Source organism: Tinamus guttatus, unplaced genomic scaffold (genome assembly GCF_059628265.1).
Source record: "Tinamus guttatus ecotype Peru unplaced genomic scaffold, ASM5962826v1 Tinamus_guttatus_pri_ptg000133l, whole genome shotgun sequence".
NCBI lineage: Eukaryota > Metazoa > Chordata > Aves > Tinamiformes > Tinamidae > Tinamus > Tinamus guttatus.
The window spans coordinates 3,335,732-3,352,391 of record NW_028288667.1 but is presented as its reverse complement, the minus strand read 5'-3'; the positions used below and the strand labels follow the sequence as shown (position 1 = coordinate 3,352,391).

The 16,660-nt window shown below is 40.2% G+C and overlaps 1 protein-coding gene across 1 annotated transcript in view; it reads left to right on the top strand.

The window, feature by feature from the left end:
• The window catches only part of LOC104569999 (von Willebrand factor D and EGF domain-containing protein), a 160,654-nt gene that overhangs the window by 64,374 nt on the left and 79,620 nt on the right, over positions 1-16,660 (top strand). Inside the window, exons 9-11 of the mRNA XM_088521813.1 lie at positions 712-958; positions 4,065-4,270; positions 7,455-8,395. Coding sequence (XP_088377939.1) covers positions 712-958; positions 4,065-4,270; positions 7,455-8,395 — 1,394 coding nt within the window. The remainder of the gene's footprint in view (positions 1-711; positions 959-4,064; positions 4,271-7,454; positions 8,396-16,660) is intronic.

Here is a 16,660-nt window from a genome sequence, read left to right as displayed (position 1 = left end):
GTTGGGTGAGAAAGCAGAGAATGCAGGAGGATGCTCCTGTAGAGCTTCATGCTGGACTCCCACTGCACTGTGCTGCAGGACACAGGAATTTTGGCTCGCTAGTGCAGGGAGAAACATCTGTGGGATTAGTCTCCTCACGAACTCAGATGGAGCAAGGACTTTTTCTCCTGAGAAAAATGAAAGCTCCAAATTGCTGAACACACTGCAATGTGCTGATTGCCAATCCATTCAGACTGAAACTTCTACTCATAAAGAAGTTGTTCTGCAAGTGAGGAAAAAAAAAGTCCTTTTAACTGTTTTTCAGTAGAATCTCACTTCTTCATATGAAATATTCACCTAGCCACACTCAGTCTTGTAAAAGTTAGTAATTAGTCATAGAGGATGTTATTCGAGCACTGATTTTGCTTTGAAGAATATCATGCTGTAAAGCATCCAGTTAGAACCAAAACATATTTATTAAGGCCTGGAGGCAGGGACTTTTTTTCCCATTTGCTTTTATCAAATGTTTATCCTTTTTATCCCTGCCCGTTGCCATAGCAGCAGCTCTTCGGCAGCCACCAGCTTCTCCCATGAATTCTTATGCACTCCCGGCTAATAACTGCAGCGGCAGCAGCTTCCTCGCGGTGCTCCCTGTCTCCCCACGTGTCGATCTGTCCGTTCTCCTGGGGAGCTGGGGGTGTCTCAAGGCTGTTTTTGCTTGTTCCCATCCAGGCGTTACGACAGTCCCGGCACCGGCACCTTCCTGCTGTGCGGGAGCGCGCGGCGGCCGTTCGCGGTGCACGTGCGGCAGCGGCGGTGCGGGCGCCCGGGCGCATCCTGCAACTGCGGCGTGGCGGCGCGGGAGGGCGACGACGTGGCCGTGCTGGACACGTGCGGCCGGACACGCGCCGAGCCGCGGCTGGACGTGCGCGGCCACCGCGTCCGAGTGCTCGAGTCCTACGGAGGAAGGAAGATCACGGTGCGTGGGGGCTCGGGTGCTGCTCTTGTTGGCGGTGCCGCTCGGGCAACTGGGAGTTTGGTACCGCCGAGCGATTACGGAGGTAGCTACAAAAATGTCTGAGGCCGCAAAGGGTATCGGAAAATGAGACCGAGGGAAGGAGCCAGTTAAAGGGTTAGTTTAACAAACAGTAAAACAAAAACAACCAAATATCTCAGGGTATTTCTTAGAGACGTGTCTGCAAATATCTCTAGAAATGTCGTGGAAACCCATCTCAGGGCGAATATTGTTGCTTGCTACTCGCAGTGCATCAATCTCACAGTTTAGTTACACTAGGCACTACCCAAACACTTCACTTCTTAAAGCAATTGTTTTTGCAGTGCTTCTGATATAAATATTCAAGGCAAGATCACAGGTAGATAGAGTAGAACCATGGAATGGTAGAATGTGACAGGAAGGCAATAATACAGAGATCCAGATAGCTGCCAGAAGCCATGAAAATGGGCTGCAAACATAGAATATTTGACATAATTTAAAGTAATTTGCCAAAAAAAAAAAAAGATAAGACCATAATATGCTTTGCAGGTATGCAAAATGATGCCTATCATTTATCCAGACTGGGGAATTTTAATCCACTCTACTGGTTGCAATCATTGGAAGAATAAGAGCAGGTTGCACTAGGGGGGTTTGGTGAGGAGTAGAGCCGCAAGTTACAGCCAAGAAGATAATTTTATCCTCAAGTTGTATCATCAAGATTTATTGCCAGGAATTACTTAGAGTGTAAGCAGGTCCACAGCAGAGCCAGAAGGATGCGAGGGAGTTCCCATGTTTTGACTCTGTTTGTGATCTCCCTTGGAATAGATCTTGATAAGCTACTAATTGAAAGTCACTTAATTATAGAATAGAGAAAAAGCAGGGAGCAAGCTGTCATTTCATTTTGCAACTGAATGCCACGTAATTGCAGTTTTATTACCACAATGATCTTAGCAAGGAAACCCCCACCCTCATTTACACCTCATGTAAGTCTCACTGATTTCCTCTGAGCTTAAAATACATTAGGACACCTTCAGGACACAGCTATGAATCCAACCCTCATCCAAGCAGGAATCTGTAGGAATGGCAGAGCAACGTGCATGGCCCCACATCGCACAGTCAGGATGCGGCTCCGGCAGCTCCCAAAGTGGCTGCTTTGAACCATGTTAAGTTGCTTTCTGCTCTGTGCGTGGTGGCAGCTTCCAACAGCCAGCCCTCCTATATCTCTGTAAGCTGAGTTCTCAATAAGGCTTCTTCAAAGTCCCCATCAGCAATGGTTAAATCCATGGGGGTTACAGAAAAGCTGGACACTTGTCAGGTCCTCAGTGGCAGATTGCACAGCTTAACAGGGGCAAGAAGAAAACAAAGTGTTACAGCCCTCTAAATTCCTGAAATAAATCCACACCTGCAAATACTAATCCGAACAGCACAGAGGACTGAAAGAGCTCCTGCAGCCCTGACTGCTGGATTTGCACTCAGCGTTGTAGCCGGTGGTTCCTCCTGGCAGCAAAGGATGTAACTAGAAGGCACATGTTTACCTCAAAGAAGAAACTCACCCAGGTCTGTGCCCACAGTTTTCCTCTTATATGTTTAAAAAAAAAACTTAGAAAAAAAGAACTAATCAAGTCATTCTAGCTTTCAGTTTGCGAATCATTTTTTAACTTACCTTGCAAAGCCAGTACAGCTAAGGTGAACATACGGCCAAGGCCTTGTGAAGTATTTGGAGAACTGGTTTTACGTGAGCCATTCAGGAAGACTTTGACATGGAGCTGGCACAGTTGTGCCATCTGCTTGCTCATCTCTTCCATGGTTGGCAGCACCTGCGCCTGTTCCAAACTTTGGTGTTTCGCAGGCTCATCGTGTGCCACCGTAGTTCGGGAGAGTCCTACTGCTGATTTACACAGGCCAATCCTGCATCTTAAAGACAGACAGACATATGGCACAAAGCATGAGCCAACTGAGTGCTCACTTCCATTGCTGGCCAAGGTCAATATTCTGAGAAAAAGATACTTTAAATGCCCAGATCAAACTAAAGTGAGTCTGAGTTCAAAACACAGCATCCCCAGCTCCCACTGAGCTCACTGGAACTTCGCTGCTCAGCTCAATCAGACCAGGAGATCGCACACAGGCAGCAACACAAAAAGTGCTAGGAAGAGAAAACGCCTAAGATTAGTATTTACTGTAGGCAAATATAAATTCTGGTAATAAAGGAGGAGGAAATATAGAAAATAAAAATGTATATAATTAAAAAATCACAATTAAAAGGAAACAAAAGAAATAAAAAGCAATGCACATTAGTTAAATACTTAAATTAAAAGTTTCCAATTATTTAATGTATGTTTTTATTTAACTCGAAACTTCTAATTCTGGATCAACCAAAATACTAGGGTTAGTTATCAGGATAGAGCTCTCTTCCTCCCACGCCTGATATAGATCAGCTTCAAAACCATTTTACCTGGAAAAATGTAGGAAACAAACAATACATTTCAGTTGAAGAGATTTATTCTTTTTTTTTTTTCAGTTGGGCCACCAATCTGAAAAATCCATTATCCACACAGCTCTACTTCTTTGTCTTACCCTCAAGATTTTTTTTGCTTTTAAAGGTCAGCATAAGCCTACCACAAGTTCTTTAATGAGAAAATTGCTTTATCCACTTTAAAACACAATCATTTTCTGGGTAATCCAGCCTTGGAAAATGAAACGATTTTTCAGAGGGAAGAAAGCTCTTTTTCAGACTTGGCAGTTTATCTAAAAGAAACAATTTCCTAGGCGAAGACACAAGGGTGGTCTTAGTGTCATGGAAGTTTCTTCAAAAATTAGCTGCTAACTTACCAGTGGGAAAACTTCAGTGAAGGTAATTATTAATTTTAAAAGGAAGCACTTGTGTGGATTTATATTTGTATAAAGTTATCAGATATTAGCATGAGAGAATCTGAAAGTAAGCTTATAGGACAGCAGGAATGAATATGTATAGTGATATCTAAGTGAGCTTAAATCACCACCTGTGTAGCTGGCATCCTACTCTTTAGAGTACAGAAACGGACACTTTTTACCACATAGAAAGCTCGGTAATGGCCTTTTCCTGCTTCTCCAGCTGCTGTTCCCCTCGGGAGCGTTTGTGCGCGCGGACGTCAGCGCGTGGGGCCTGAGCCTGACGGTACGGGCGCCGAGCGGCGACTTCAACGGCACCCGCGGCCTGTGCGGCACCTTCGACGGCGACGGCCGCAACGACGCGCACGGCGCGGACGGGCGGCCCCTCCGCCGCAGCGCGACCCACGAGGACTTCGTCCAGGCCTGGAGGTACAAACCCCGATGCTTCCAGGCCCGGGAAGAAATGGGGTTTTAGGGAGCGTTTCTCACCCCACCCTGGAAAATCCAGATAATTGACAATAGGGTTTGAAAATGTAGATAATTGACAATAGGGATTAATTAAGGACTTGGCATTTCCCTTGTTCTTTTATTCCTGAGCACTAATTACAATATGTGAATATAGATTAAATGTTAAATTTTGACGAAGTGTGGTAATATATGTACCATGCTAAAACTTAATATCTGCTCTACTAATGACAGTAGATCAGAAATGGATGGTCTGTAACCAAAGCCAGGAAGCTGACTTTGTAATGTATCCCTATTCCACATTTAAACTCCTCATACTGATTTCTAAAGATACCTGCAAGGTGACCCCAATACCAAAAAGAGACAATTTGGCCGCACAGGTTTGCTTGTGAAGTATGGTTTGCAGATAATGGAAACAGGATGGTGGTGATGATGGGTTATGTTTATTTGCACAGTTATTGCAAAATTAGCTTGAGTCCTCACACTTTGCCTGTTTGGTGCGGGAAGAACAACTGCATGAAAATTTGACACAGGTGACACAAACTCAAACCTTAGTCTGATGGGTCAATATACACATTAACTTGGCAGTTATTCAGCATGCAGAAGCTGTTTGCTTGGTTCAATCCTTCATTAACAAATAAACAACAACAACAAAAAATAGACATATTACATTTTTAAAAAATGAAGAAATGCGTCTACCATATTCTAGTGATGTCCAATGAGCTGAAATGATGGCTATCTCATGCCAGTTTTGACCCGTAGGTAGAAATAGTACAGTTTAGAAGTCAGCAGCCTAAACGTATCTTAATGCACTTAATGCACTTGATATTGTGAATAGCAGTCAAATATTGCTTGTCGGAAGAGAAAGGGCAAACTAGTTTAGAGCAAGGACAACCTGCCATGAACAGTGAGGGGATACCTTGGGACCCTTGGGAGAAGCAAGGTTGAAAAAAAGATCAGGAGCCAAGACAGAACACCTGGGAAGATAATACGAAACTGAGGAATTTTCTAGCACTTGGCACGCATGATGGGAATACTTCAGGAAAGGCAGAGGAATCTTCTGCTAAGTGAGAAGGCAGAGGGTGACAAATTTAGCTATGCTGAATCCCTGAGCAAGGACTCTTCAGACGCCATGCCTGATTCAAAACCTGGCTGGATCAATGGAAAGGCTATAGCTCTCTCCAGAGGAGATTGGATCAGTCTCTAATCCACCCACGGAGAAATGGCACAACAGAAATTAAAACCTGGAGGGTGATTTTTGCTGCTGCTGTTTTTAATTTCATTTTAAATAACATTTAAGGCACACAAGTCTTCAGGACTCTCCAGCACCTGAAGGTAGGCTGTGTGCTCGCCATCTGGCACATCCCTTCCATCCCTGGCTCCCTCATCTCCCAGGCAGCTGCAGGGCTCAGAATGGCACAGAGCGCTTGCAAACAGCAACTTTCCAAAGTACCTTTAACAATAAAATGATATCAGAACCTCTCAGTCCTCAACACAGCATCCCAACAGGAATTCTAAAAGACATATCTTAAATTAGGAAGAGAAATTATGCTTACATTTTGCAGTTACCGTTGTTTTGGATTCACTGTAACAGTATTCAACTCTGTTAATCATTAGTGTATGTCATTTTTACTTAAATATTTAATATGTAATATTTAACCAGAGTCTCTAGTGGCCTTTTCCAGCTCCTGTGGCCTTTTGTTTAGATTTACGGTTAGTTTGTGGTGTGACTCCGAGTAGCAGCACATCCAGGTGTCCCGAGCACTCGGAGCGAGCGGGCAGCGCGTGCAGGACGGCTGCGTGGAATCTGAAGTGGCCCTGACTTTTACTGCAAAGGGCAAGAGGTCATTTCAGATCCTCAATCAACAAAATAGGTTTTATTGTCCTACACTGTAGGAAAATTCATGCTAAGTGCATAATAGCTTGTATATTTCTGTGAGCATGAAAGCCTTCCTATCATATCTCACTGCAGTCTGCTGTACCTGCACATCGTGAAGAAGGGTTTCACAAAGGTCTGAGCTCATATTTGAGGAAGAGAAATTGGATCATTTTTGCAACTGTCACTGCAATTTTTTTAAGCTAGTATTGTCTCAATGGTCAAAATAATAACATCAGGTATTTTCAATATATAGTGGAATATTTGAACAAGGTAATTACATTTTTTACAAGAGAATCTAGTATCTGACTTCAAAATGTTTGCAAACGTTTTATTTTTCCTGAATCCTCTACATTCTGGCTGTAGCACAAAAGGAAAAAAAAAAAAGCCAAACTTTTGGTGATATATCAACTTTGTCTGGAATAAAGCACTGCCAACTCTTGGTACAAGAAACGTATCTTCTACAAAGCTCTAGGATTCTTCTTGTGCCATGCAAATAAGATCAATCAGAAATCTTCCACTCATGAGGTTTCCAGAGAAACTTTAATCATGTTTGTTCAAACTAAACTCTGTAGAAGTTTGTCCATTATTAAAGCTTGGTTAAAATAAAAAGGGAAAATACCATATTCCCTTATATGATACCCTAACCCTGTGATCAATAGAAAACTTCATGTGAAAAGAAAAGCTCAAAGAAAGCTCCGTTAGAAGAGCAGAACAAAATAAAGTATGCATAAAAATTTTAAAAAGAATAAAATATGTAAAGGAAAAAAGTACAGTGCTCCAGACCTTAGAGGAAACCCTGTGTAATTAGAGTAAGGGTAAATGGATACAGATGATTCCATAATGAAGTACTTGAAACAAATACATCTCCTTAGTCATTCTCCAGACTGTATCAAGAATAGCCACATCAGGGACAAATCCTAGGTGCTACTTCATGTGCAATACGCAAGGAGTAACCTGCACCTTAAAAAAAGTTTTGTGAAGTGAAGTCACGCGCTTAGGCAGAGGGCCAGCAAAGCACTTAAGCATCTGCTACCAAACGGTCTCAGTGGAGTCCTAAAAAAATACATACGACAACTCAGAAAGGACAGTGCAAAAGTGACTAAAGAAAACAGAGTTTAAACTTATTAGGTACTTGCTAGATTGGGAATGTATGCATTCCCTAGACTCAAGGAAAGAAAGTTTATGTATAAGTAAGCAAAGAAAGGAAAGAAAGGAATGTATACTAATTTGTTGAAAGTTTCTACTTTCTAATCTCTGATTTTAAACCAGAATACCTCCAGGGAAGAGCTTGTTCGACAAGACTCCAGCACCTTCTGAAGGGAAGCACAGGAAAAAGTACTGCAGATGTCAGAAGGTGAACACCAAGTCCCTGCACTCGGTAAACACACTGAGCACCTTGCAAAACTCCTTCCCTCAGTCCTTTGGCTGCCATTATGAAAATGTGGATTATACTTCTGCAATCCCATATCTAGATGTTACATCAGAATTTGTCTCTCACCCAGAAATAGAATCCACTTTGGGAAACAGGAAATCGTCGGCCAAACCCTTTCATCGGAGGTACCTGCCGAAATCAGTCAAAAAGCGACGTAGCCCCGAGCACCAATTAAAGCCACTCACACACATTTCCATGAAACGCCAGGAATACAACAGTTTCATTAACTTTACTAAACCAGCAGAAAAACTGCAGAGAGCCAAAAGGCAAGACAACTATTATGAATACTCATCGTTTTATCCATTGCAAAGCCCAAGCCAAACAGACTCGGAGAGCTTTGCGTACTTTTTCCCAGAGGACTACTTTGAAGGGAGCCAGACAAAACTTCCATTGGCATGGCCTACTCCTAATGGTCTAACCTATGCTAAAGCTCTGGAGATCTGCCACCAGATCCTCGCAAATTCCACCATTGGTTTAGCATGTAAAGCCGTCCTTGGCAAGCAAATGGATGAGGCAATTGGTATGTGTCTTTCAGATCTGCAACTCAAGGATGATGTGGCCTGGGTGACTGCATTGATAGCCTTTTTGGAAAACGAATGTGAAAGAAGAGTGCTAGGAAACAGAATATTTCATGTAGGAAACCAGCCATCTGCTAGCCAGCAAGAAATCCTCACCATTCTCCGGTGTCCTGCTTTCTGTAATGGCAATGGACAATGTACAGACCTGGGCTGCCGGTGCTTTGAAGACCACAGCTCTTACGACTGTAGTATTGCCAGAAGTAAGTAAAAAATTCTATTTGTTCCTACTTGTCTTTCTAGGTACTGCAGTTATTAGGTAGAACATCTGCACAAAGGTGTTTGCTCTTTGAACAGCAATACCAGTAAGTTATTTGATGAATTAGTAATCAGTTTTTGACCTTGAAGAGCTGATCAAAATATCTGGTTGGATGATCGTCCACTTTTTTGCCTCAATAACTTTTTAAAAATGGATTTTACAAGCCCCTTAGCAAATTGGTTTTGCAGAAGTGATTTTCTTTACATCTGATCTATCACTGGCGTGCCAACAAGCAACAAGCTTCTGATAAAAATGAGGGTCTTCCTTACTCACCTTGTGGTCAATATTCATGTCAGCCCTGTACAGACACTCCTTTTTTTCCTGATCAATGGAGAATAACATCTGAAAATGAGTTTCAAACACTATATTTCAAACACTATTAATAAAAAAAATAGTGACAAAATGAACATGTAACCTGTTTCAGAGACATAAATAGCTATAGGACATATTTGAACATCAGATTTGTGCATTCTACAGACCTGATTCTGCAAACAGTTATGAATGACCTGATGTTTAAACAGGTGGACATCCCGCTAGATTTGTTTCTTCTTTATACTTCAGCCTCCTAATGCAAAAATCCAAGTATGACTATTCATAGTGCTTGGAACTAAGCACGTGTGTAAATGCTAGCACTCATTTAACAAATTATGCCCTGCTTCAGCAAACCCCATAAGCTTATGCTTAAAGTTACCAGAAAGGTACTTAAGGCTCAGGTATACAGCTGGGATCCTGCAGCTTAATAAGTGACAGCATTTCAGCTAAGCTGAAGGGACAAGACATCCTCTCATCGCCCATCCCTCTGTGGGGGAAATATGTTTCTGTGACACTTAAGCAAATGGATATTACTTTGTGTTTAGGAGAGGTAAAGCTCATATATTTATGGTCATTCACTACGGCTTAGCTGACACATCAAAATCTCATTAAGCCCCAGGAACCCAGCTGCACATCTGATACTTGCAATGCACTTACTAGTAGAACAGGATTACCCCGGTGCTTCAGAATAAACATGTTTCGGTGGGCTGATTTAAAAGCACACAGCATTTGCTTTTTGTTAATGATAGGCTAAAATTTACAGGATAATTCTACAGATCTGGAAAAATTCTCTAACTCACACAGAGAACAACTGACATCACTGCCTGAAAAGTGCTTTGAGCAATCTTGTAATAATTGTCCAATATAGAATTCAGGGATTTGGGCAGCAGAGCTGCTTAGACCAGATTTTAAATTTTTATTATCCTCAGAAGAGAAGGAAGTAGCCCTGAGTCCTCTCACTGCGTCGTTTTCCAGCAGAGAAAGCTGCAGTGGGTGCTCTTTGCTTCAGCAATGTTCTCTTGTGGAAGTCTGCTTATCAGAGTTCCAAATACATGAAATGATTTCCCCCAGCTTTCCAAAGAGCCTCACTAGTGTTGCCTGTGCAGGGACAGGGACTTCTCCTGGCTGGCTCCCCTCACGGCTCCGCTCGCTGCTCCTGAGGCCGGACGCGGCCACACGGCAGCACTTAGGAGAGGAGAAATTCCACTCGCGGCTCGCAAGGTTGTTGGTAACTGGACACGAGTTCGTTAGTGCTGCCATAAAATCAATGTTTGCATCTTCAGCGGGGCTCCTAACGAAATGCAAAAGGCCCTTGTCCAAAATTCCTAGGCGCTTGTCTCAAAATTACAAGGCGCTATGTTATTTAAAAAGTGAAAGTCTTGTTCTTTCTATCACACTGTAAATAACTATATTACATCAACTTAAATACTATCTGCATTCATAATCAGCTATAAACAGCTACTTCACTTTCTACCCATGCCTGTTTAGTCCTTTATAGCAATACAGCTCAGCTACTGCATGTAAAGGGGGCCTTATGTGCTTTATAGACAGCACTTTGCTCATTTTATTCATCCAGCCAAAAGGTACTTAAATGGCTAAAATGCTCCGTGTATGGTGTATACAATGGCTTAAAGGCATCTTTTCAAAGCCCTCTCTGTGTGGTACTGCACATTTCCTAGCTGCAACTAAGAACTTGTATTTCTAACTACTACTTGCAAAACATTTTCTGTGGACATAAGCCGTAAGCGCAAATATTATTTTTTGTTTAAGAAAACCAACAGACCACATTAATAATTACTACCCAAGAGGAGAAGAATGCTCTCTAGATGGCTTCCAGCTAAATGACTAGTAAATAAAAGAAATAAATAAACAACAACAAAAAAGAAATTGCCATTTTGAGACACCAACACATTTTTCTCTTGAGGACAAGCCCGTGGGCATAACTCTGACACGCAGACACTCCTTCCCAAGGGTGTACCTGACCCAGGGAACATTTAACATTTGTTTTTCCTTTTTTCTGCCATACTAGTGAGATCCCATCAGCAGCGATCAGTCTCCAGAGATGAAACACAAAAATCACTCATGGTACATTTTACCCCATGAGCATTCACTGGCTCTTACAGGTTTGTACAGCAGAGAAAGGTGGGGAAAAAACATCAGAGTGGTGCAACAGGCTCTTAATAAAGTTACTGTAATTAATTCAATTGCTAAAATCTTCTCTGCACCATATAGATTTATTTTTTTTATTATCTATACATCAGCTTTTACATGGCAAAACCCTAACATGCAGCACACACACAGGTACGTTCCCCCCAACCCAAGGAACCCTCTGAACTGCCTTTTGCATGAAAATAAAGGTATTACAGAGAAATCGCTACTTCCCAATCATTCAAAATCAGCACTTAGCAATTCACTGCTTTCCACATCCTTAAAACTTGAAATGGTTGCAAACATTTATTCAAAATATTTCACAATCTGTTGTTCATTAAAATGAAAAACTGTGCTTAAACAAATATAGCTGATACTTAAACAAATATAGCTGAAAAAATGTCTACAGACAAGTGAGAAAAAATCCATCAAAATCCAGAAAAAACTCTCATTTTTTTTAGAGTTTGCTTGCTAAAGAAAGCATCATTTCAATTTAAAAAAAAAAACAGAGTTTTGTTTGGCTGGATTCAGTTTGACTTTCCCCCCAAAATGAAAACACAAGAAGTAAAGAGGATCCATTTCCTAACCAAATTTACCTGAAACATCACTGTATTTACAAGATCATAACAATCCGGACAAAACTTTCTGTAATGTGGGTTCCATAAACAGACAACCCTTCAAAGAGTAAACCTTTGCCTTTGCTTTATACTAGGCAGCTAATTGTTGCCTTATGACTCTTTGCCAAGCATGTTCCCAAAACAGTCCTCAAGTCTTCCAGTGATGGATGGGGGGGGACAATACTCATTTCTGCTAATGCTAGTAATAACAGATTGAAGACTGTAATCATATCAGTCCCTTAAAGAGAAGAATTTCTTTTAGTTTGGGGAAAACAGTATTGAAAATTAACTTCTCAGCATGTTCAGTGGATACTTGCCAAGTTTCAGCAAAGACCAATGATGAAAGCTCTCTCGTCTCTTTTACTAACTTCTGAGTGTTTGATCTTACATCTGAATAACTCTTTTAAGGTTATTCTCAAATGTGTAGCATGCACATGTGTCGGAAAACACCTCTTCACATGAATACCCTCAGAGGACCATAACATTATTAAAAACAACTGAGGTAGATCTGGGCCTAAATCTGTCCATAGCATCTCATATATTTCTTTGCCCAAGTAATGCTCCTTTTCCCTCAAAAGGCTTTGGGTTATCTTACCACAGACTCAAATTTGGTTCTAAATCCTGATACGAAACATGAAACTTCATAAAGAGGAATTATCAAAAGGAAGTGTCTTTTAGGGTCCATTTCTCCTCCTCTCCCAAACCAACTGGGAACCAATGAATGCTAAGTTGATGAAATATACCTGATTTGCAGAACCTTCTCCTTCAGAATAAGCAAAACACCAACTGTAGAGAAGCTGAGTGAAATCTGCAAAAGCAGCTGGTTTCAGCTTTAGCTGTGGACGGGCAAAAATGTCTCCAGCCTAGAATGAATGCGTGTGATCTGCTATATTGAGCTCCATATATTACAGACCATCAGACCAGGCTGATTTAGAATATTCATTTCCTATCTCTATATTTAGAAATATTGAAGGTGCATACCTATAAAAGAACCTGATCTTGGATTTGCGATGTAAAACAGATCCAAATGTCCACTCCCAGGTCAGAGCCCCTAAAAGGAGGAATAAAATCTTAGTTATGGCACTCCAGTCCCTTGGCCATTGCAATACTTCAGCAAAGGTCAGCTAATTAATGCAGTAGAGTCAAGGAAGACATAGCCACTCCTGTGTGAGCTTCACTGTGAGCTGTTCTTCATTTTGGAATGCTATTCACAGCATTCTGTAAAGATATTTGCTTGATTTTTTTTTTATTTCATAGGCAGAAATATTCCTCGTACATAGATATCGTGTAATGTAAAACCGATTTGCAGGGAAAAGCGCTACAGCACCACGAAACAACGATGTGCTTCTTACAGAACAATTCCAAAGACTGGAAGTTCTCAGCACTGAAGTCCTGTTATGTCAATAAAGACAGACTTTCACACTAGAAATTCTCTTAGAGAAACAGAATTAAAAACAATCTCAGGAATAAAGCTGTATGTTCACAGGCCAGCTAAGGTAACATTTAAAGTCTGTGGTTAGGAAAAAGTCATTAGAGAGGAAAAGTTACATGAGTAATGAAGGAGAAGGAAACTCCTTGTTCTGGCCATATATTTTCCCATTAGCTGCAAAACAAATCTCCATCTCATTTTCTCAGATTGGAACTATATATGTGAATTAAAACTCCCCCAAGATCAAGGAGGCCATCAACATAATTCAAATATCTTCTCCAAGGTCACCCAACCTCAGCTATGCTGCCGATATATAATAATGTATTGTGCCACCGGTTTCAACCAGCACAGAAAAAGAAAGGTGGCCAGGCAGTATTTTTAGGGATGAGAATAAAACCCATAACATATTTAGAATAATTTAAAATGAAAACATGCAGGAATAGAGAGGATGCGAAGTGCTGCCTGCAGACAGACTTACGCCTCTGCACGGTTTCATTCCAACAAGGAGCTGTCCAGGTGGCCACAGCTATAATTATCCTCAAATGAAAACTGCAATTTGGAGTTGAAAGGCACCTCTGAAATTTGGCACTGCTCCAGAAGCTTAGACTTTCTTAATGTTGCTTAACATTTCATAAACCCCCCCAACACCTGTATGAGGTGCTTAAAATGTCATTACCACCTGTAATTAAATGCAGAATCCAATTACCACAGATAGCAAATCAGGTTGGTGCTTACGATTTGTATATATTGACCATGTTGATTATAAAAAAGAACCAAGACCAGTAAAGCACACATAGAGGGATGTAATATGCAGATTGTATGAAGCTCTAAAGAGCAATTACAAGACAAAAGGTAATGAGGAATAATAAGGACAAATTAGTTTCAGTGAAGTAATGACACTTGAAGAAGTTTAAATTTCTGTGTGGAATGTTCTGGAAAAATTATAGCTAGTAAAAAAACCCAGAGCTAATAAAAAGTACTGTGAGATGATGAAAAGTTAGTGCTTACCTAAGATGCTAAGGAAGATACCATTGCTGTAACACTGAGTGGGTCTAATTCAGTCCTGCTGTTAAGAAGTTCTTTGAATTCAGCAGCATTTTTAGGGCTATGAACCACAGGCAAAAGGTCCCTTCTACAGATTTACAACTCCGGTTATGTGAGTTACACTGTGTTATTCTTAAAATGAGTGTATTGATCATTCTGAATTTTAACATGCAGCTTTGGGTTGAGTCTTGTTCATATGCTGTCATTGAATAATATTCATGAGAAAACACAAATTACTTGGAAAAAAAAAATTCTACTAAATAACAACGGCACGGGTCAGTTATGAAAGTTGCCAAGGAATGAGGCTTCAGAACAAAGATGTTATGCATAGGCACACATCTGAAATATTCTGATCGCTCAGACCACTCATAGGAGCTGAGGATGAAATAGGTATTAGAGGAATCTCACTCTACATTATTTTGCTTTGATTTTAATGCTTAATTTCTGTTTTATAGGACAAAAACATAAGGGTGACATTGATAGACAAGTGCTTTGAGATCCTCTGGTGCAAGGGGACAGAGTATTTTATTTCTTTATCTCAAACATCTGCTTTTGAGATTTTGTATGAGAATATATTAACTTTGAAATAAACAGGGTTCTCCCTCTTCTATCAATTCAGTGGCTTTTAAATTCCAGATCAGGATGCCACGATTATGTAAGGACCATTAATCTGTCAGGTAAACACGCACTTTTTGGCACGTGTAATCTGTAGTTTGTGGACATGACACATCACAACAGCTCCGGAGGAGCCTTTATGGCATGTTGGGTCAATAGAATTCGCCATGCATAAATTAGATTACATGAAGCAAAAGTGCATACTAGACTTCTCAAAGAAAAACATCTGATTTCTAAAACTCCAGGGTATCTCCACAGAAACATACTACTGAACACTTGTACGGGTGTTCTTCTCTCTTATTAATTACTGCCTTTTCCATTCCATAATACTGGATTTTCTTATCTAGGGTTTAAAAATTTCCTATGCCTGGGCAGATCTGTTTCCATTTTGCCCTGAACTGGTATTTGTTCAATTAAAAACTGATGGGCAGTAAGGCAGTAATTATTACAGTAGTTCAGACCTTAACTGTTTTTATGAAGTACATTTTTCTTCAACAACAAGTTCATAAAGCAGAAAGCACTTCATGCAGACCTCTATATGCTGCTGCTACATAAAACCTGTTTAATATGCTGCTTCCATTCCACTAGGATTGGGTTCTTTACATTGTGCTTAGAGATATTACAAATATGTATTTATTTCTTTCAAATTGACTTTATAAAATGTGAAGGGGCGTTCATTAGGGTATCTAGATATTGCAGAGATGTTGCATGCAGTTTGTTAAACCTTTACTTTGAGAGATGGTATATCCACTTAATATTAAATTTTTCCTCAGTTTACCAGATGCTTTTGAAAAAGAGATAAATATGAAAATTCATATTGGATCATGAAATATGCTGCTTTCTTTTCAGTTATTCATCTTATTCCCAACTAAACCAATTAATGTTTTAATATTGAAAGGAAATTTAAAAATGATTTTTAAATGCTTATTTACAAAACACTATTTCTTACTTTCAGCTAACTACACAGGAATGGTCCTCATCTGAGTGAGTTAACTATGAATACTTGTAATAATTATTTCAAAAATGGGAGCTATCCATTTCTGAAAATATCACTCTGGTGCCCCTAGAATGAACAGCTCCAATAACAAAACTCTAGCAGATAACAATATAAAAATGTTGCTGCATGACAAATATAAAATTTACAAAAGAAATACAGTTAAAAACTAAAGAAAAACACTGTGAGCCCTGTCTAATCTGCAATCGATATATTCTGATCGTTATTTTGATGTGCATATTCTGTTTAATAGTGATGGAGACAGGTTTTTTTTTTCCCAGTCAAATAAAACATATTCCTGCCTAGGAGTTTTGTGGGCGATTCTCAGGGACTGACAAGCTTCATGTCATTTTTGAAGCTTCTCTTTTCATAGCAATTTTAACTTCCTTTTTATGGTGAAGATGTAATAAACACACACTTCTGAACGTAATGTATTAACTCCCCATTCTTTCCATTTAGAGCACAGGCCTGGCTGAGCTGCAATAGGGCTATTAGCTTGAGAGTTACCAAGTCAATAGAAACTGTATTTTAAAACGATATCAAATCCTCATGATAAGGGACATGGAAGGTTGCATGCTCGGTGATCCATACTATTGCTTGCAAATCAGATCAGGGAGATTAGTCTTTTCTGCTGATCAGTTTACTTGCTTAATGCAAAGCAGTGAAAGCGGTTCAGTGAAACATGAAGCTAAACAAGACCATTTTCTGAAGTACAGAATTAAATGCTGCAATAGTTTATAGAATTAAAGGTCTCATTTAAACTGACCAAAGCCTGACAATTCGGACGCATGCCTGTTTTATATCCTGCTGTTTGCAGGCACTGCAGGAAATTTCTGTCTTAAATCTTGCTAAATCCAAAACAAAACCAAAACCCTGGGCAAACAATGCCCTTCCTCGAGTACATATACACACCCCAAATAATAAATTTATGCATTACAAAATTAGAATTAGAACTTTAAAATGTCTGATTTAAACTGCTCGAAGCCAAAAATTCAGAGCAGGACTGCAACTTCTTATATGATGCTTTACAAAGGGTTTACGGCAGTATAA